The 21,052-nt window shown below is 43.2% G+C and overlaps 1 protein-coding gene across 1 annotated transcript in view; it reads left to right on the forward strand.

Moving 5' to 3' along the window:
* Positions 1 to 21,052, forward strand: part of LOC121552896 (DNA polymerase zeta catalytic subunit) — an 81,536-nt gene that overhangs the window by 20,317 nt on the left and 40,167 nt on the right. Inside the window, 6 exon segments of the mRNA XM_045213345.1 lie at positions 1,246 to 1,435; positions 1,777 to 1,851; positions 9,354 to 9,517; positions 17,299 to 17,390; positions 17,392 to 17,435; positions 17,617 to 17,711. Of these exon segments, the coding sequence (XP_045069280.1) occupies positions 1,246 to 1,435; positions 1,777 to 1,851; positions 9,354 to 9,517; positions 17,299 to 17,390; positions 17,392 to 17,435; positions 17,617 to 17,711 (660 nt within the window).

Raw genomic sequence — 21,052 nt, forward strand, 5'->3', positions numbered from 1 at the left:
TCTCTTCCTACAGCCACATGGTCCCCAGTCTCTTCCTACAGCCACATGGTCCCCAGTCTCTTCCTACAGCCACATGGTCCCCAGTCTCTTCCTACAGCCACATGGTCCCCAGTCTCTTCCTACAGCCACATGGTCCCCAGTCTCTTCCTACAGCCACATGGTCCCCAGTCTCTTCCTACAGCCACATGGTCCCTATTCTAATAGAGTAGGTTGTATTACAGTCTGATATTAAGCCTTGAATAGTCACGCGCATCACACTTCCACCTCAAGCTAGCCTGGTGATGAGGTGGGGCCTGGAATAGTCACGCGCATCACACTTCCTCCTCAAGCTAGTCTGGTGATGAAGTGAGGCCTGGAATAGTCACGTGCATCACACTTCCTCCTCAAGCTAGCCTGGTGATGAGGTGAGGCCTGGAATAGTCATGTGCATCACACTTCCTCCCCAAGCTAGCCTGGTGATGAGGTTAGGCCTGGAATAGCCCACACCTGAACCGGTCCGTCAATCAGTGAGGTCTAGATGGCTTGGCTTCCATTTAGTGACGTCACACACTGTTTATTTTTTTTGCATGCTACACGACTTCAGGATAACCTCATCCCACATCAGTCATCCACCCCCCTCCCCCACTCCCTCATGGAGAGAGTCCCCCCTCTGCTATCCACTCAGTTATTTAGCTAATGGCCTCCTATGCTCTGTGTGGTGGCGTGCGCTCATGAATCAAGGCTCCTTTACATGCCTTTGTTGTTTTCATCAGTTTGTCTGAGCAAGGCTGGCTGGCTGGCTGGCTGGCTGGCTGGCTGGCTGGCTGGCTGGAGGTATTTGTCTTCCCGTGGTTGGAAAGTGTGTAAGTCAGAGTTGTTTTACTGGACTGGGTGAATTCCCGCCTCCCTAAGCAGAGGCCAATCCATCTCCATTGTGTGCAAGTCTAGTTTTAAGTCTCTTAGTAAAAGAAGTCATGTCACTCGACTGACTGCATCACAGGCTGTAAATATGTGTTTAAAGTGAGCACGCTTGCTTTTTGGTAAATTAACTTTGAGTCTGGCTACTACTTTAATTCGTTTTATGTCGCTGTATAATGCTGAGTTGCTTTGTCTTTTGACTCTGTGCCAGTTTCACAATTGTTACTATGGGTTGAGGTAACCAACTGAGTTTGGCACCACAGCTTCCCGTCTCTCACATGAACACAAACTCATGTCTAAAGTACTCCCTCTCAACCAGGCTTGTCCTCTCTCTCTCCTGTCTCTCAGGTCAGAAGACGTGTCTCCACCTCCATGGCATCTTCCCCTACCTCTATGTGCCCTACGATGGCTACGGGCAGCAGGCGGAGCTCTACCTGCGTCAGGTGGCCTTCAGCATCGACAGGGCCCTCAATGTGTCCATGGGAAACCCCTCCTCTAACACACAACACGTCTTCAAGGTGGCACTTGTCTCCGGCATGTAAGTACCCGCTCCCTCTCTTTTAGACATCACTGTTCTGTAGTAGGGTCAGTCACTACATAGCAGAGGCTCTTGCTCAATTAGTTTTTCTCGATTCCACGTTGCAGGAGATGGCACAATGTTCCTCCCCTAAGCCATTCTCCTCCCTATGGGTTTTGAGTGGGAGGCGAAGAGGGAAGACATGAGAAATCAAGAAAATACTAATTGAGAAAGGGCCAGAGTTTAGTCTAGAGGCTGAAAGTGTCAATGTTAGAAGGTGAATGATAGGTCATGTCCATAATCAGGTATCGTGATGTTTCCCAAGAGGTTTGTCTGACGGTGGTCTCTCCCTCTCTCCACAGTCCTTTTTATGGATACCATGCCAAAGAGAAGACGTTTATGAAGATCTATCTGTACAACCCTCAGATGGTCAAAAGGTGAGGAGGGTGTTCTACTGGTTTTGCCTTAGCTGGCGCTTCTCACTGGTCTGTGTTTTGGTTTGAGCTGCAATAGCCTGTCTTAACATTGATCCTGTGTTTCTCTTGTTGGAGAGTGGTATTCTCTCTCTCTGACTGTGCTCATGACTATGATGCTCACTCTACTGATATTGATTGCCAGGCTTATATAGTACAGAGCACTCACTGTGTGTGTTTTAGACAGGGGGTGTGTGAGAGAGAGTCCTAAAAATGAGGTTCAATGTTCAGTAGCACCCCTGAACCCACCGGTTCGGAGACATGAGGAGAGGGACTGATACTGGGGGAGGGAGGGACTGAGAGAGGAGAGGGACTGATACTGAGAGGAGAGAGGGACTGAGAGAGAGGGGGATTTATGCTGAGGGATAGAGGGACTGATACTGAGAGAGCGAGGGACTGATACTGGGGGAGGAGAGGTAGAGAGACTAACTGGCACACTGTCTGCTCCCCGGCCTGACTGGGTGTTTATGAGCCGACGTCTAGAGCCCCTGTCTCATTTCAGATCAGTCACTCGGGTGAACTGTCACTGTGGCCTACATTATTATTATTATTATTATTAATATAGGACAGACAAAGACTGGGGCTGATGAGGTGGCAGCGTGGTAGGCACAGCTTGTCCCATGAATTAATCATAAAACTGAGGATTAGCTGATCACTGCCAAACAAACATTCTGGATAATGTAGAGAACCTTGAACTATTTATTGATCAGCATTCTGATATGCTCGAAAAAGAATCAGATACATCGAAGCGAACAAGAGAAGACCTTTCCTCGCTCTGCGAGCAAAACGGAAGGGAAGCCGCCATTTTAAAATTCTAAATTTAACATTGGAGGGGGATGTTTTTATAACTATGTCTCCAGAAGATAGAGCATTGCTTACAAGCATGAGCGAACCGTTAAAAAAGCTGGATATATTGCCTGGGCTACTGGGGGAGGTTGAGGCCTTAAAAACAGGAATGGTTTACAGTAATAAAATGATGGAAGAAATATGAGCGAAAATAAGATATTGAAAACTACCGTGGACTCTACGGAGAGGCTACGGTATGATAATAAAACAATGAAAGCCGAATGACTTGATCTAAAGTGCAGAAGTATGAAGAACATTGTTATAATGTTAATAAAGGAGAATGAAAACGAAAACTATCAGTCAAAGGAGGAAAAAGTCAAGGTTTTCATAAAACGTAATCTCTACGATGACGGACGAACAGGTGAATACAATTGATTTTCAAAGGGCTCACCGTTTCGGTGGCAGGGGTGAGGGAATGCCCTGTCCGATAGTAGCTAGGCTAAATGAAGATTGCCTTGCTACAACAGGGTAGGGAGCTGAAGAACACGCCATTCTCTATTAATGAAATAATGGAGAGACGATGTTCCCTGTACCCCACTTTCAAAAGGCTCCGAGCAGATAAGCAGAATGTTTGTCTAGTGGTCGATAAATATTACGTAAACAACCAAATGTTCAAGGACTCTGAAGATTACAACGTGGCTGTGAGTGATAGCTACTTCCTGCGGAAGTAGTCCCGACACACATTTGCGCACCGCATTACACATTACAATTATGAATACATTTTTTTCAATTATTATTCTTAAAAAAATGTATGCATGATTTTTCTTTTTATTCATGCAGTACAGAACCGTAGACTATGTGGACTTCAAATAAGGTTGGACTTTTGGGAATGCGAAATGAGTATGATGGACTTATCCTTTTTTTATTTAGGCAATAACGAACTTTGGACTATATGGACTTAAAATCAGGTTTTGATTTAGGGAAAGGCGAATATAAAGTATTTTTTAAACAAACAAAATATTTATTTAATTTATAAAATGCCAAGTTTTTTATTAATTTTTTAATATGATATGGCCTCATTGTAGAGATCGGGATATATTATGACTTAAAAGCTGTTATATAGTGCAGCCCTTTTTGGCGGATGTGAATCGGAACGAATAGAATTGAAGATGAAACGTAATAAATATGAATAGATCTAATGTAGGGCTAGGATAAAGTATTACAGAATTAAAAACCTGTCTATGTTCTCTATTGGAATAAGCCTATACATAACCTGTCTAGGTTCTCTATTGGAGTAAGCCTATACAATCCTAAAATAATTGGTGTCATTATCTTTTTACATTAAAAAAATACATCTCAATATTATTGTTCCGATACACACTGGCAAATGGATTGGGTATTGTCAACGGGGTTGTTGTCTCTATTAGTGTGCGGCTGGCTAACACTGGGTTAAACTGATTAAAGCTAACGGTAGAGCCAACACAATAACTGGCTTATGGAAGCACTTCTCTAAGCGCGAAGTATATTATATATTTTTACATGAGCTATTTACGGTACCCTTATATTCTTGATCCTAATGTTATAGGCCTATGTGTAAAACAGCTGCAGTGATAGAGCAACGACCCTGGAATAAAAACAACGTGTGTGGGTGGAGAGAGGGTTGGTTTTTCAGTTTTACTCGCTCTGGATTGTCAGTAATGCATGTCGTCTTTGCTATCGTGCCATGGCTGTATCAGGGTTGGTTGTAAGTTAAACTTATGTATCCCTTTATGGGTAGTGTGATGCTTACATTTACATTTTACATTTTAGTCATTTAGCAGACGCTCTTATCCAGAGCGACTTACAGTTACAATTTTTTTTTATACTGCCCCCCCCCCGGGAATCGAACCCACAACCCTGGCGTTGCAAACGCCATGCTCTATCAACTGAGCTACATCCCTGCCGGCCATTCCCTCCCCTACCCTGGACCAATTGTGCGCCGCCCATGAGTCTCCCGGTCGCGGCCGGCTGCGACAGAGCCTGGATTCGAACCAGGATCTCTAGTGGCACAGTTAGCACTGCGATGCAGTGCCTTAGACCACTGTGCCACTCAGGAGGCTCGTGGGCGGCCTGCTTAAGACAAATTTTTACTGGCTGACATTAGCGGCTGTTAGAATGTATGTTCCTTCTTCCTTTTTGTCGGAATAAAACAGGATATAGTGAGACTACATTAAATACGTCTCTCTGCCGATAGGCAGCGTGCATGTAATGGACATAAAGAACTGGTCGTGCGATATTTATAGGTATTTTTCTTTTCCTTTTTCAATTTCTTTGGAACAATTGGATCCTATGAACTGAGCAGGCTGGGCTGACATGCTTATAGCCTTTTCTAGGACTTTCTTAATATGAGCATGAATCTATAATATTGTGCTGGTATTATTTCTATGAATATCTATTGTTTATTGTTTTCCATGTTATGTGGTTAGTTCTCTCTTAAAAAGCACCCTCATAGATATGCAATATACCTATGGGGCTTTGAATTTGTAAGTGAAGCGTGGCAGTGTTGAATTATGTTATGTGGTGGAAATTCTAATCAAGTGAGAGAGATTTTGTCATTTCTTCAAACAATCATCTTTATTTAATATCGGTTAATTATTGCAATAATAAGGCTGGTCGACCCAACACTCTTGAGTGTTGGGATGAGAGCTCTCACATACAAAGAATACAAATATATTTTATAGCACGATACACCCTCTCAGTCTACATGACAAACAGCAGATGTGTGGAATGGGTCAAAAGATGAGACTTGTTGTATGATAAAGGAGTATCCCCCAACCAGATAGCATTTGCTGTGAAGACTGTTCTCATTGTATGGAAACCAGGGTTTGGCCCCTACCTGAGCCATCTCTCCCTGGTACCTTACATTACACAAACACCAACTCATTCTATGAATAGCATTTGCAGGTTTTATCACCAAACCATACATAAATCAGTTGTCAGCTCCAGATACCCCTATCTTGAGTAAAACCCATGTCCTTGACCACACACCTAGACTAGCTGCAGGGAGCTGGAGTAGAAACCATCCCTTTACAAAAACACAGCATTAGTAGAACAGTATATAATTGTTAACTATTAATATTAAACGAAGCAGGTGAACATGTTACATGTTAATTTTTCTCTCACGTTCCCCTCTCAAGGAACTACTTTCCTTCCAGGAAAAATATGAACAGTAACTTGGCAAATCTTAGTAACATTTGTTGCAGAATTTATGAATGATTTAAAAATAAGAAAAACTGAATCAATACCCTTCAATGTCGAGTACCTTATGCTCACTCCACGTGGACTCCTGTCACACTCCTGAGAGAAAAGGCATGAGAGAAAAGGCAGTTGATAGCTTCGATTGGATGCTGTGTACAGGTTGCTGGCTCGGACTCAGGTCTCTCGGTAGAAGTGGTGCAGGACCATACTGAACACCATTTCTTCAACCGGTTAGAGGGGGTTTTGAGGTTCACACCATTCTCGGGCTAATTATCCCTTCCATGCATATAAACTCAGCAAAAAAAGAAACGTCCCTTTTTCAGGACCCTCTCTTTCATATATAATTCGTAAAATTCCAAATAACTTCACAGATCTTCATTGTAAAGGGTTTAAACACTGTTTCCCATGCTTGTTCAATGAACCATAAACAATTAATGAACATGCATCTGTGGAACGGTCGTTAAGACACTAACGGCTTACAGACAGTAGGCAATTTAAGGTCACAGTTATGAAAACTTAGGACGCTAAAGAGGCCTTCCTACTGACTCTGAAAAACACCAAAAGAAAGATGCCCAGGGTCCCTGCTCATCTGCGTGAACGTGCCTTAGGCATGCTGCAAGGAGGCATGAGGACTGCAGATGTGGCCAGGGCAATAAATTGCAATGTCCGTACTGTGAGACGCCTAAGACAGCGCTACAGGGAGACAGGACGGACAGCTGATCATCCTCGCAGTGGCAGACCACGTGTAACAACACCTGCACAGGGTCGGTACATCCGAACATCACACCTGCAGACAGGTACAGGATGGCAACAACAACTGCCCGAGTTACACCAGGAACGCACAATCCCTCCATCAGTGCTCAGACTGTCCGCAATAGGCTGAGAGAGGCTGGACTGCGGGCTTGTAGGCCTGTTGTAAGGCAGGTCCTCACCAGACATCACTGGCAACAACGTCGCCTATGGGCACAAACCCACTGTCGCTGGACCAGACAGGACTGGCAAAAAGTGCTCTTCACTGACGAGTCACGTTTTTTTTGTCTCACCAGGAGTGATGGTCGGATTCGCATTTATCGGCGAAGGAATGAGCGTTACTCCGAGGCCTGTAATCTGGAGCGGGATCGATTTGGAGGTGGAGGGTCCTTCATGGTCTGGGGCGGTTTGTCACAGCATCATCGGACTGAGCTTGTTGTCGTTTCAGGTCATCTCAACGCTGTGCGTTACAGGGAAGACCTCCACCCTCGTGGTACCCTTCCTGCAGGCTCATCCTGACATGACCCTCCAGCATGACAATGCCACTAGCCATACTGCTCGTTCTGTGCGTGATTTCCTGCAAGACAGGAATGTCGGTGTTCTGCCATGGCCAGCAAAGAGCCTGGATCTCAGTCCCATTGAGCACGTCTGGGAGCTGTTGGATCGGAGGGTGAGGGCTTGCAGGTGCCTTGGTGGAAGAGTGGGGTAACATCTCACAGCAAGAACGGGCAAATCTTGTGCAGTCCATGAGGAGGAGATGCACTGCAGTACTTAATGCAGCTGGTGACCACACCAGATATTGACTGTTACTTTTGATTTTGACCCACCCTTTGTTCAGGGACACATTATTCCATTTCTGTTAGTCACATGTCTGTGGAACTTGTTCAGTTTATGTTTCAGTTGTTGAATCTTGTTATGTTCATACAAATATTTACACATTTGCTGAAAATAAACGCAGTTGACAGTGAGAGGACTTTTCTTTTTTTGCTGAGTTTAGATACCATCTGTAGTCACCCTCACCATAACATCGAGAGAGGACAGGTCAGAACAACAGTTTTTAGTTCATTTCTGATTCAGGAAATCCAGACAAGCATGAACTGTATGACAAATTATTACTTTTACCAATATTCTCAATACAAATTTCTAAGACAAATGTCAAATAGAAAAACAACACATTCTGTTGAAACAATTTTTTCAAATTGACTTATACTCCCCTATCACACTGTCGACCTCACCGCAGAGTCACAGGATCAGGAAGGTAGACCACTAATCCTTAGGGAGTCATCTCGATCATCCAGCAGATCCAACCACACTAGAAAATTGTCAAAATAGTTGTACCTGCTTTTTTCGCAATAATCACTGATCTGGCTTTCAGGTCTGTCTATAAAAATGCCTTTTTTGTTACAAATTTAACCAGAACCATGCATAATGCACATTCACTAATAATGTAGCAGGCATTATAGAAAATTAACACCGGTCTCAAAAACTCTCAAGCACAAGCCCACGTGCTAGTGAGTAGCCAGCTAATATTTGTATTTCAAGTTTAGCCATGGATCTAGGTATAATTTCACAAGCTCTGAATTCAGCTATTAAGGCAAAACAGTTGAATTGTTATGAACACAACCTTCTGTCCAACTGTTTGAACAGCATGCTTGGCTGTCCACTTTGTTCAGATGTTGAAATCGAGTGGCCTACCTTATTTCTCAGAATGAGAATGAGTTGCCAATTCCTTATATAATTGTTTTATGCTTATTGCACATTTATAAAACACAGACTGAACAGCTAGTATAACAATCTTTATTTGACAAAAATGCTGCTAGCTATACGTGGTACTGTAATAGGTGCGCGACAAACTGAGCATACATTTTACAGAATTAATGTTCATTGGTACTTCCGTTTCAGTAGTGTCTGCTTTGCTTGAAATTTGAGGGTATGGTTTAAACAGGGTATGGTTCGAAAGTTTAACTTCTCTATTACAGTAAAATAATGTCTCCATGTGTTTCGGTGTCCATATGCCCAATTCTGTTGGACCAAATGCAAATAGGGAGTTGAAACCGTTTGTCAGAGAGGAAGAAGGGATCGCTCATCTTTGTTGTTGTGATTGATTGGTAGGGGGAGGGGCTTGGGAGAAAGAGACTAAGTGAGAGGTTTCACTCTCGCCAAAATCTGTCCAAAATAAGCCCAATGCGTATCTATGCGCTTATTTTGAACCTAAGCTTGTCGCCTGCCTTCATGCCTTTGGGACAACGACTCCCATTGTTAGGGCGGAGACATGAGCATCTCTTCATTATATACAGATCTCTGGTGTAAATGGGAAAGTGCACAGCACAGAAGGAGCGAACAAGACGAAGACAACATGAGAACAAGCGGACATAAACGCTCATGAAAACGAAAAATACAACAAACCTCGATTCTACAATACAGGCATTTGGAATGTCGCGCAAAAACATAACATCTAATTAATTGAATGAATTAGTTATATCGCCCAGCCCTATGTCACGGTATCTTTCCAACAACTAGGTCTACAAGGTGAATGAGATTTGAATGGTGTTTTGTGAAAGCATATTGAATGAAACAATCTTATTTGTTTATTTTGTTGTGGATTTTGGAACACATTGCTTTTTCTGTACGCAAAGTAAATGTCTGTAAATAGTAGACAAAGTATATATCTTATTGTGTGTGTGTGGTTCCAGGGTGTGTGAGCTGTTACAAGGAGGTGCTGTGATGAACAAGAGCTACCAGCCCCATGAGGCCCACATCCCCTACCTACTGCAGCTATTCATCGACTACAACCTGTATGGCATGAACATGGTCAACCTGGGAGCCGTCAAGTTCCGCCGGAGCCAGCAGCGCGAAGGTAAGGGACTCTCCGGGGTGAAGTTTCTTCTAAGTACAGATCCAGAATCCGTTTCCCCTCCCCAATCATAACCTTAAAAATTAGTGGGGGGGATAGGGTGCGGTGGTGCTACTGCATCTTATTGAATGTGTGTGGGGGGGATCAGTATGAGGGAGGAAGGGAGGGGTGAGGGTAAAGGTCTAGCATCCTACTCTTTTTTTTCTTTTTTGTTTTAAGTTCATGACTTAGTCTGGGTGGGGGAACAGAGGGTTAATGTGATTCCTTATTGTTTTCTTTGTACTCCTCTGTCTAGATATAGATATGTATGTATGTATGTGTGTGTGTATGTGTGTATATATATATATATATATATATATACACACAGTTGAAGTCGGAAGTTTACATACACCTTAGCCAAATACATTTAAACTCAGTTTTTCACAATTCCTGACATTTAATCCTAGTAAAAATTCCCTGTTTTAGGTCAGTTAGGATCACCACTTTATTTTAAGAATGTGAAATGTCAGAATAATAGTAGCGAGTGATTTATTTAAGCTTTTATTTATTTCATCACATTCCCAGTGGGTCAGAAGTTTACATACACTCAATTATTATTTGGTAGCATTGCCTTTCAATTGTTTAACTTGGGTCAAATGTTTCGGGTACCTTCCACAAGCTTCCCACAATAAGTTGGGTGAATTTTGGCCCATTCCTCCTGACAGAGCTGGTGTAACTGAGTCAGGTTTGTAGGCCTCCTTGCTCGCACATGCTTTTTCAGTTCTGCCCACAAATGTTCTATAGGATTGAGGTCAGGGCTTTGTGATGGCCACTCCAATACCTTGACTTTGTTGTCCTTAAGCCATTTTGCCACAACTTTGGAAGTATGCTTGGGGTCATTGTCCATTTGGAAGACCAATTTGCGACCAAGCTTTAACTTCCTGACTGATGTCTTGAGATGTTGCTTCAATATATCCACATAATTGTCCTTCCTCATGATGCCATCTATTTTGTGAAGTGCACCAGTCCCTCCTGCAGCAAAGCACCCCCACAGCATGATGCTGCCACCCCGTGCTTTATGGTTGGGACAGGGACGGCCTGTTCAATAGGGCGATATGGGCGACGCACTGCCAAACGGGAAAAGGAAGGGATTTTTTTCTAATCAATTATATCACGGCAACAGTAGTTATCAGTGTTCTAATCTGATCTGACTGCCACTAAATGTCAAATCAGGCTAAAGTCGTGCTTCAAATGGCCCCGCCCGTTTTTGGGGCGATTTCAGTCAGGTTGAAAATCGCCCAGAAGTCTCTCATAGCCTGTCATGTAAAATCTATTTTTTTCAAATTTCAAAGCTTTCAATACATTCTCTATGGGTGTCTGTGGGCTTGCACTTACGCGCTTTCGTCATACGTGACGTAACCATGAACGTAACTAAGAAAATAGCGGCTAGCAGCGTCTCTGTTGCGACCTGCAGTGTGGCGTTATTTTATGTTTTTAATTTGTAGACTTAGTTTACAAACATTCTGCCAACCATGGATTTCCAGTGGTGGGTTTTGGACTGATCTTGTTGATCGTGTACATACCCGCTACGAACGGACTAAATAATGAAAACGCTGCTGGCAGCGGAATCCAATACAGCTGGGAGACTTGGCTGGATGACAGAGTCCCGGACAGAGAAGTGGAGCTGGCCGGCTTCACCCTGGTCAGAGCGGACCGCGATCCTGGTAAGAGAGCGACTCTGTACCCCCGACATTGAACTGCTTTCTGTGTCACTGCGACCTTACTATCTGCCCTGTGAGTTCCCCCAATTGTTTGTTACCGTTGTGTACTGTTGATAATCACAAGTTTACTGGAGAACTGAGACCAAGTAGAGACTTTGGACAGGGTGGATATGGTATAATAAAGGCAGTTTATTCAGAGGTAAAGATATCTGGAATCGCGTGCACGGACCCGTCGTCAAACTCTTAGGGAGCTATCTGAAGAGAGCTCCGAAAACATTGTGTGCAGACATTTTATACAATAAATGATGTAGGTTGAATCTAGTAGTTCTGATCTTCTGATTGGTCCTGATGAGTTGGGCGAGGTCCCCTCCACTGTTGCATTGGCTCTGAGTCGGGTTCTCTGTCTTCAAATGTTCAGCCTAAAGAGAGGGGATTTTTGTGTGTGTGTGTTTAACAGTGATGATGTGTGTGTGTGTTATCAGTGATGATGTGTGTGTGTGTGTGTGTGTGTGTGTGTGTGTGTGTGTGTGTGTCCTCAGAGCAAGAACTCGTGAGTTGGAAGAACTGAGAGACCTATGGCGTGGGTGTTGTCCTTGGCCACCTGCTGACAAGGCTGACAAGATAGGACTCTTTTGTCCATTGTTATAGGATAGGAACAGCATTGATTGAAAACAAACGCCCAACACAAAATGGGTCATGCACAAGATTTTAGTCAGACCAAGCTATAACATTATATATTTACTACGACAGTACATTCAACCAAAAGCTAATATAACAAAGGCATCAGAGATTATTTATAATCTGTCACAGAAACTGGAATCCATCTCCCCAGATCAGTCAATAAATGCTTCTGGTATTGACTTATATGCTGCCCCTGTCTTCATGTTGTTGCTGGACATATCTTTTTTAAAATGTGTGTAGGTCACCTAAATCATCAGAAAAATTGCCCCTCCTGAGAATTTTTTCAGGAGCCGCCACTGGGTTGGGATGGTTTTCTACGGCTTGCAAGTCCCCCATTTTTCCTCCAAACATAACGATGGTCATTATGGCCAAACAGTTCTATTTTTGTTTCATCAGACCAGAGGACATTTCTCCAAAAACTACGATCTTTGTCCCCATGTGCAGTTGCAAACCATAGTCTGTCTTTTTTATGGCGGTTCTGGAACAGTGGCTTCTTCCTTGCTGAGCGGCCTTTCAGGTTATGTCGATATAGGACTCGTTTACTGTGGATATAGATACTTTTGTACCTGTTTCCTCCAGCATCTTCACAAGGTCCTTTGCTGTTGTTCTGGGATTGATTTTGCACTTTTCGCTCCAAAGTACATTCATCTCTAGGAGACAGAACACGTCTCCTTCCTGAGCGGTATGACGGTTGCGTGGTCCCATGGTGTTTATACTTGCGTACTAGTGTTTGTACAGATGAACGTGGTACCTTCAGGCGTTTGGAAATTGCTCCCAATAATGAACCAGACTTGTGGAGGTCTACGATCTTTTTTCTGATGTCTTGGCTGATTTCTTTTGATTTTCCCATGATGTCAAGCAAAGAGGCACTCAGTTTGAAGGTAGGCCTTGAAATACATCCACAGGTACACCTCCAATTGACTCAAATTATGTCAATTAGCCTATCAGAAGCTTCTAAAGCCATGACATCATTTTCTGGAATTTTCCAAGCTGTTAAAAGACACAGTCAACTTAGTGTATGTAAACTTCTGACCCACTGGAATTGTGATACAGTGAATTATAAGTGAAATAATCTGTCTGTAAACAATTGTTGGAAAAATTACTTGTGTCATGCACAAAGTAGATGTCCTAACCGACTTGCCAAAACGATAGTTTCTTAACAAGACATTTGTGGAGTGGTTGAAAAACGAGTTTTAATGACTCCAAACTAAGTTTATGTAAACTTCTGACTTCAACTGTATCACACACACACACACACACACACACACACACACACACACACACACACACACACACACACACACACACACACAGTACCAGTCAAAAGTTTGGACACACCTACTCATTCAAGGGTTTTTCTTTATTTTTACTATTTTCTACATTGTAGAATAATAGTGATGGAGTTCTTGAAATTTTCCGTATTGACTGACCTTTATGTCTTAAAGTAATGACTGTCATTTCTCTTTGCTTATTTGAGCTGTTTTTGCCATAATATTACCAAATAGGGCTATCTTCTGTATACCCCCCTACCTTGTCACAACACAACTGATTGGCTCAAACGCATTAAGAAGGAAAGAAATTCCACAAATTAACTTTTAAGAAGGCACTCCTGTTAATTGAAATGCTTTCCAGGTGACTACCTCATGAAGCTGGTTGAGAGAATGCCAAGAGTGTGCAAAGCTGTCATCAAGGCAAAGGGTGGCTATTGGAAGAATCTCAAATATAACATATATTTTGATTTGTTTAACAATTTCTTTGGTAACTACATGATTCCATGTGTTATTTCATAGTTTTGATGTCTTCACTATTATTCTACAATGTAAAAAATAGTCAAAATAAATAATAATCACTGTCAATTAGGTTAGTATTGTGGAGTAACTACAATGTTGTTGATCCATTTTCAGTCTTCTCCTATCACAGCCATTCATCTCTGTAACTGTTTTAAAGTCACTATTGGCCTAATGGTGAAATCCCTGAGCAGTTTCCTTCCTCTCCGGCAACTGAGTTAGGAACGACTCCTGTATCTTTGTAGTGACCGGGTGTATTGATACCCTATCCAAAGTGTAATTAATAACTTCACCATGCTCAAAGGGATATTCAATATCTGCTTTTTTATTTATTTTTACCAATCTACCAATAGGTGCCCTTTTTTGCGAGGCATTGGAAAACCTCCCTGGTCTTTGTGCTTGAATCGGTTTTTGAAATTCACTGTTCAAATGAGGGACCTTACAATTATCTGTATGTGTGGGGTACAGAGATGAGGTAGTCATTCAAAAATCATGTTACACACTATTATTATGCATATTTGTACTCCTGAAGTTGTTTAGGGTTTGAATACTTATTGACTCAAGACATTTCAGCATTTCATTTTTAATTAATTTTTTTAAAATATGTGTGTAGCCAGTGACCGATTTTATATGAATTTAATCAATTTAAAATTCAGGCTGTAACAACAAAATGTGGAAAAAGTCAAGGGGTGTGAATACTTTTTGAAGGCACTGTACATGTCATCACAAGATGCCCAGCGCTTCAAGCCTCCTCCTCCAACCTCTCTCGCTCTCTCCCCACCCGCAAAATTTCAGTTGCATCTCGCACCCTACACTTACTTGTCTTTCCAGCACGCATGTAACCAACTCACTGAGCTATAGCTTTCCCGCTCCATAGCAAGCTGCTGTATATGCACTGCATGATTGGTGAAGGAATTTAATGTCGTGCTAAATGTTTACTGAACAAAAATATAAACGCATCATGCAACAATTTCAAAGATTTTACTGAGTTACAGTTCATATAAGGAAATCAGTCAATTGAAATAAATTCATTAGGCACAGCCATGGGTGGGCTTGGGAGGGCACTGGGGAGCCAGGCCCAGCCAATCAAAATATGTTTTTCCCCACGAAAGGGCTTTATTACAGACAGGAATACTCCTCAGTTTCATCAGCTGTCTGGGTGGCTGGTCTCAGACGATCCCGCAGGTGAAGAAGCCGAATGTGGAGGTCCGTGGCTGGTATGGTTATACGTGGTCTGCGGTTGTGAGGCCGGTTGGACGTACTGCCAAATTCTCTAAAACGACGGAGGCAGCTTATGGTAGAAAAATGAACATTGAATTTTGTGGCAACAGATCTGGTGGACATTACTGCAGTCAGCATGCCAATTGTACACTCCCTCAAAACGTGAGACATCTGTGGCATTGTGTTGTGTGACAAAACTGCACATTTTAGTGGCCATTTACTGTCCCGAGCACATGGTGCACCTGTGTAATGAGCATGCTGTTTAATCAAGTTCTTGATATGCCACACCTGTCAGGTGGATGGATTATCTTGGCAAAGGAGGATGCTCACTAATAGGGATGTAAACAAATGTGTTCATAACATTTCTGGGATCTTTTATTTCAGCTAATGATACATGGGACCAACACTTTACATGTTTAGTTTATATTTTTGTTAATTATATATATATATTTTATATATATATATTTTTTAAATCAGAGCTTAAAAAAGAACAGAAAGTAACAATATTAACTGGTACTTTTTTGGGTTCGAACCGGTTCAGAACTTTATTTAGCTTTGTCAGAACAGTGGAACGGAACAAAAAAGATTATGGTTCAACTCCTGCTGTTGACTGTTACTGTTAGATGTGATTTGATATTACTGTTAGTTATAGATGTGGTTGATATTACTGTTGGTAGTGTTAGATGTGGTTGAGGACTCTGTAGTTGCAGCATTCCCAGTCATAACAGATCAAGGCTGTTTTCTGCTCTGATGGACAGACAACCCAGGCTATAGGTCCTCCTCCTCCACTGTGCTCTGGCTCTGTGGGGAGGCTGTAAGGAAGGACAAGGAGAGAGGGAAAGCTGCCATGCTTTGTCATGATTTATTAGTAGAGTTCTTTACAATGGCCTTGAGATGCCTCTGCTGCCTCTCTAGCTCGCACGATCTATCTCACACAGGTGTACACACACCTCCTTGTCCTGCTACCTAATGCATCCTGGTCAGTGTGAGATTTCCAAAAAAGTGACAAGCAGATGACACCCTGGCTTTTCAAAGACCTGACTGTATAGATAGACTAGAGAAGGTTTTAATCATAAAGCTATACAATGACAGTGCTAAGGCCTTGAATAATACAGGACAGAGAAAGAGGGAGGGAGAACTAGAAGCAATGGGGTGCCGGCCGGGCGGCAGCCCCCCTCCAGCCCTGAAACTAGACTAGAGGAGTAACTCTTCTACTGCACATTCTCCTAGAACCCCAGAGCATTCTGGAACACCGCCAGCCTGTTACAGACAATAAGTCATTATGCATATGACCGAGAGATCCGGGCTGTCATCCCTGTATGTCACCCAATCCAGGAGCCTGAGGCCCATTCCTAGTAATATCATCAGTTTCTTCCTCTGTTTCACAGAGCTGGACAAACAAACACCCCGACATCAATCTAGAGAAATAAGCCAGTAAGGGTTTGGATATGGATCTATTTACTTCTGTATGTTGTTCATTGAATTGGTACTTTACACAGCTGTTTATTATTAATATGACCTCCCGCCTCACCTCTGCCAACCAAAACAAAACCGCAGCAACAAGCCAAGCTGGGACATTTATCTCCTAGTGAGAATGATAAAGTCGAAACTGTAATCTGACGGTTGAGGCCGGGGGGCGGTCAGACATGGACTCCCTTCCTCCTCCCTCCCTTCATCCCAGGAAGTGAACTCAGTGGGAGGAAGATAGTGGTAGAACAGGGGAGGTATCTCAGTGGGAGTGGAGGATCAGGGGAGCTTTCCCTCAGATCTGAGGGTTGAACTTGGCCTTGGCTTCACACTCCTTCACACCTTTTCTTTCCTGCCTGATCTATTTGATCTTGACTAGGGTTTAGTAATCGCTAATCCCGGGCCGTACTGAGCCGAGATGGGACAGGTATCTCCGCTCTGCAGTGCTCTTCATGCCTGAGCGAGTCTCTCCTGGGCCAGGGGAGGCCGAACCCAGCATCACACCACCAGGCAGATTAATAGGTTCTTAACAATGTTCACGCAACACTCTCCCCAGACAAAGAGAGGGCTTGAATGTTAAATCCACCTCTGGATTTCAAGCAATCAATGGAAAAGGGTTTGCAAAGAACCAAAAAGTACAAAGAGACCAAAGCGCTGTGACAATGTACAACTGTTTACATTCTTTTTAGTATTGCTCCAATTTGAAAGTGAGTTGGTAATCTGGGATCAAGTGAAGACGATGACAACATTTTGAAAACCCTGTGTAAAAAGCTGTGTAGATCCAAATCAATTTGAAATACTGAGCTGGTATGCTTTTTTTAGTTTTGCTGTATGTTGAAGGCACAATGTTTGTGGACTGTTTCAGCAATACAATCTCAGATAGGCTTCCAACTAATGACTCACATTCATGTGTGTGTCTATGTAACAGAGGGGTCTCCCCCAGATCGCCAGGGCTTCAGCAGCAGACCCAGCACCAGCCCCTTGAAGAGCCCCCTGTACCTCCAAACTGAGTGACAGTACCCTAGGAGCCACGTTTGTCCGCTGGCAGGAGGATGCCATACCCTGGTGAGCCACACCTGCACAGACAGGCTCCTTTCACATGTTGTGGGCCTCTACGGTGTTAGGTTTTTATCGCTTGTTTGTACATGATAACTGTGGTTTCTTTTTTAGTTTTTTCTGTATAAGGTTGATTTGATCTCTCGCTCTCTCTCGCTCTATCCCCCTCCTCGCTCTCTGTGTGATGTAGTTCTCTAGTCCTGGAGGATGTGGAGAAACAGAGTACGTGTGAGCTGGAGGCAGATGCTGTGGCTGCAGACATCCTCAACCGTCTGGAGATAGAGAGTAAGGACAACAAACTTGAACACCTTTTTTCTTGTCATAGATCAGTCAGCCAGTCAGGCAGACACGGTCGGCACACAAGGAGAGCCTGAGGGAGGGGATGGCTACTGACTCACTCCTGCTCTGACTATGTAACACAGATGAGTGATGGTGGCTTTTCGACAGCAGTGGTTGCATCTCAAATGGCACCCTATTCCCTATAGTGCACTACTTTTGACTAGAGCCCTAAAGGAGCCCTATAAAGGCAATAGGGTGCCATTTGGGACGCAGCCTATGTGACACAGATGAGAGACAGAGGCCTTCTCCAGATCAAACGGTGTCTGTCTCTCACCCCACTGCCAGGCTCCGGCTCTTCAGCACATTGGAGCATGAGATCAGTGACCATCCGGCCCAAAACAAACACTGTCCACTCACCCTATCTGTCTGCCTTCTGTCTGGAGAGAGGGAGAGAGAATTAGAAACAGAAGGATGTAGGGTGGAAGAGCAGATTGAACTGAGAACTTCAAGCAAAAGAGAACACAGTGTTTAGAACATGCAGAGCCATGTATGAATGTTCATTCATTGCTGGAATGTGTTCCAATTTCTCAATTCAGAATGAACTCTTTTTACAGACTTCCTGCTATTGCTGATACATACTAGGAACAGAAGAAACAAAGTGATTGCATTTTTGGATGTGTTTTAGATGAGCTGTGCTCAGAATATGGAGTGTTTGCAACGGACACACACACACACAATTATCTGTAAAAGGTAGAAAGGGGGGGCACACCAGGGCAGTCCGCATATGTGGTCTTGGCACGTAGATTTCCCATCTGCCCCAAAAACGGATATACAAACTCTCAGTTGAAAAGGAAATGGTTGAAGAATGATTCTATGATTTTGAGTTTGTGCCCAGTTCTGAGTGGTTGGCTCTTGATCTTAAACTTTGCTTTGTGTGAGTAGGGCTGGCACAATTATTGTATAATCGTGTAACTGACAATTATGGACAATAACCATCAACTCAAAAATGTATTGTCTTAATACATGTATTTTAGGAGAAGGGGTATATTCACTTTATATTAAAGTAGATATAATTTACCCAAACAGTTTTTCATTTTTACATCAAGTGGGTAAAGTTGGTAATCACTTTACGAGCAGAACGGCACGGTCTAAAGAAGCTTTATTTCCAAAAGTTCTAAGCAGTCAAAACCATTCGTTTTTTTTTAAACAGGGTTGTCTCCAAACCTGTGTTGTATTCATATGTTGTAGATCATTTTCTAAGATGCATTATGATGCATGACAAGCTCAAAATCTATAGACTCAGCAGAAAGAGAAATGTCCTCTCACTGTCAACTGCGTTTATTTTGAGCAAACCTAACGTGTAAATATTTGTATGAACATAACAAGATTCAACAACTGAGACATAAACTGAACAAGTTCCACAGACATGTGACTAACAGAAATTGAAAAATGTGTCCCTGAACAAAGGGGGGGGGGGGGTCAAAATCAAAAGTAACAGTCAGTATCTGGTGTGGCCACCAGCTGCATTAAGTACTGCAGTGCATCTCCTCCTCATGGACTGCACCAGATTTGCCAGTTCTTGCTGTGAGATGTTACCCCACACTTCCACCAAGGCACCTGCAAGTTCCCGGACATTTCTGGGGGGAATGGCCCTAGCCCTCACCCTCCGATCCAACAGGTCCCAGACGTGCTCAATGGGATTGAGATCTGGTCTCTTCGCTGACCATGGCAGAACACTGACATTCCTGTCTTGCAGGAAATCACGCACAGAACGAGCAGTATGGCTGGTGGCATTGTCACGCTGGAGGGTCATGTCAGGATGAGCCTGCATGAAGGGTACCACATGAGGGAGGAGAATGTCTTCCCTGTAACTCACAGCGTTGAGTTGCCTGCAATGACAAAAAGCTCACTCCGATGATGCTGTGACACACCGCCCCAGACCATGACGGACCCTCCAACTCCAAATCACTCCAGAGAACAGGCCTCGGCGTAACGCTCATTCCTTCGACAATAAACGCGAATCCGACCATCACCCCTGGTGAGACAAAACCGCGACTTGTCAGTGAAGAGCACTTTTTGCCAGTCCTGTCTTGTCCAGCGACGGTGGGTTTGTGCCCATAGGCGATGTTGTTGCCGGTGATGTCTGGTGAGGACCTGCCTTACAACAGGCCTACAAGCCCTCAGTCCATCCTCTGTCAGCCTATTGCGGACAGTCTGAGCACTGATGGAGGGATTGTGCGTTCCTGGTGTAACTCGGGCAGTTGTTGTTGCCATCCTGTACCTGTCCCGAAGGTGTGATGTTCGGATGTACCGATCCTGTGCAGGTGTTGTTACACGTGGTCTGCCACTGCAAGGAAGATCAGCTATCCGTCCTGTCTCCCTGTAGCGCTGTCTTAGGCGTCTGACAGTACGGACATTGCAATTTATTGCCCTGGCAACATCTGCAGTCCTCATGCCTCCTTGCAGCATGCCTAAGGCACGTTCACGCAGATGAGCAGGGACCCTGGGCATCTTTCTTTTGGTGTTTTCCAGTCAGTAGAAAGGCCTCTTTTAGTGTCCTAAGTTTTCATAACTGTGACCTTAATTGCCTACCATCTTTAAGCTGTTAGTGTCTTAACGACCGTTCCACAGGTGCATGTTCATTAATTGTTTATGGTTCATTGAACAATTATGGGAAACAGTGTTTAAACCCTTTACAATGAAGATCTGTGAAGTTATTTGGATTCTTACGAATTATCTTTGAAACACAGGGTCCTGAAAAAGGGACGTTTATTTTTTTGCTGAGTTTATATACACTACCAGTCAAAAGTTTGGAAACACCTACTCATTCAATGGTTTTTCTTTATTTTTACTATTTTTTACATTTTAGAATAATAGTGAAGACATCAAAACTATGAAATAACACATATGGAATCATGTAGTAACCAAACAAGTGTTAAACAAATCAAAATATATATATTATATTTGAGATTCTTCAAATAGCCACCCTTTGCCTTGATGACAGCTTTGCACACTCTTGGCATTCTCTCAACCAGCTTCATGAGGTAATCACCTGGAATGCATTCAAATTAACAAGTGTGCCTTCTTAAAAGTTAATTTGTGGAATGGTTTGTCAATCAGTTGTGTTGTGACAAGGTAGGGGGGTATACAGAACATAGCCCTATTTGGTAAAAGACCAAGTCCATATTATGGCAAGAACAGCTCAAATAAGCAAAGAGAAACGACAGTACATCATTACTTTAAGACAAGAAGGTCAGTCAATAAGGAACATTTCAAGAACTTTGAGAGTTTATTCAAGTGCAGTCACAAAACCCATCAAGCACTATGATGAAACTGGCTCTCATGAG

The sequence above is a fragment of the Coregonus clupeaformis genome, unplaced genomic scaffold (genome assembly GCF_020615455.1).
Source record: "Coregonus clupeaformis isolate EN_2021a unplaced genomic scaffold, ASM2061545v1 scaf0101, whole genome shotgun sequence".
Classification (NCBI taxonomy): domain Eukaryota; kingdom Metazoa; phylum Chordata; class Actinopteri; order Salmoniformes; family Salmonidae; genus Coregonus; species Coregonus clupeaformis.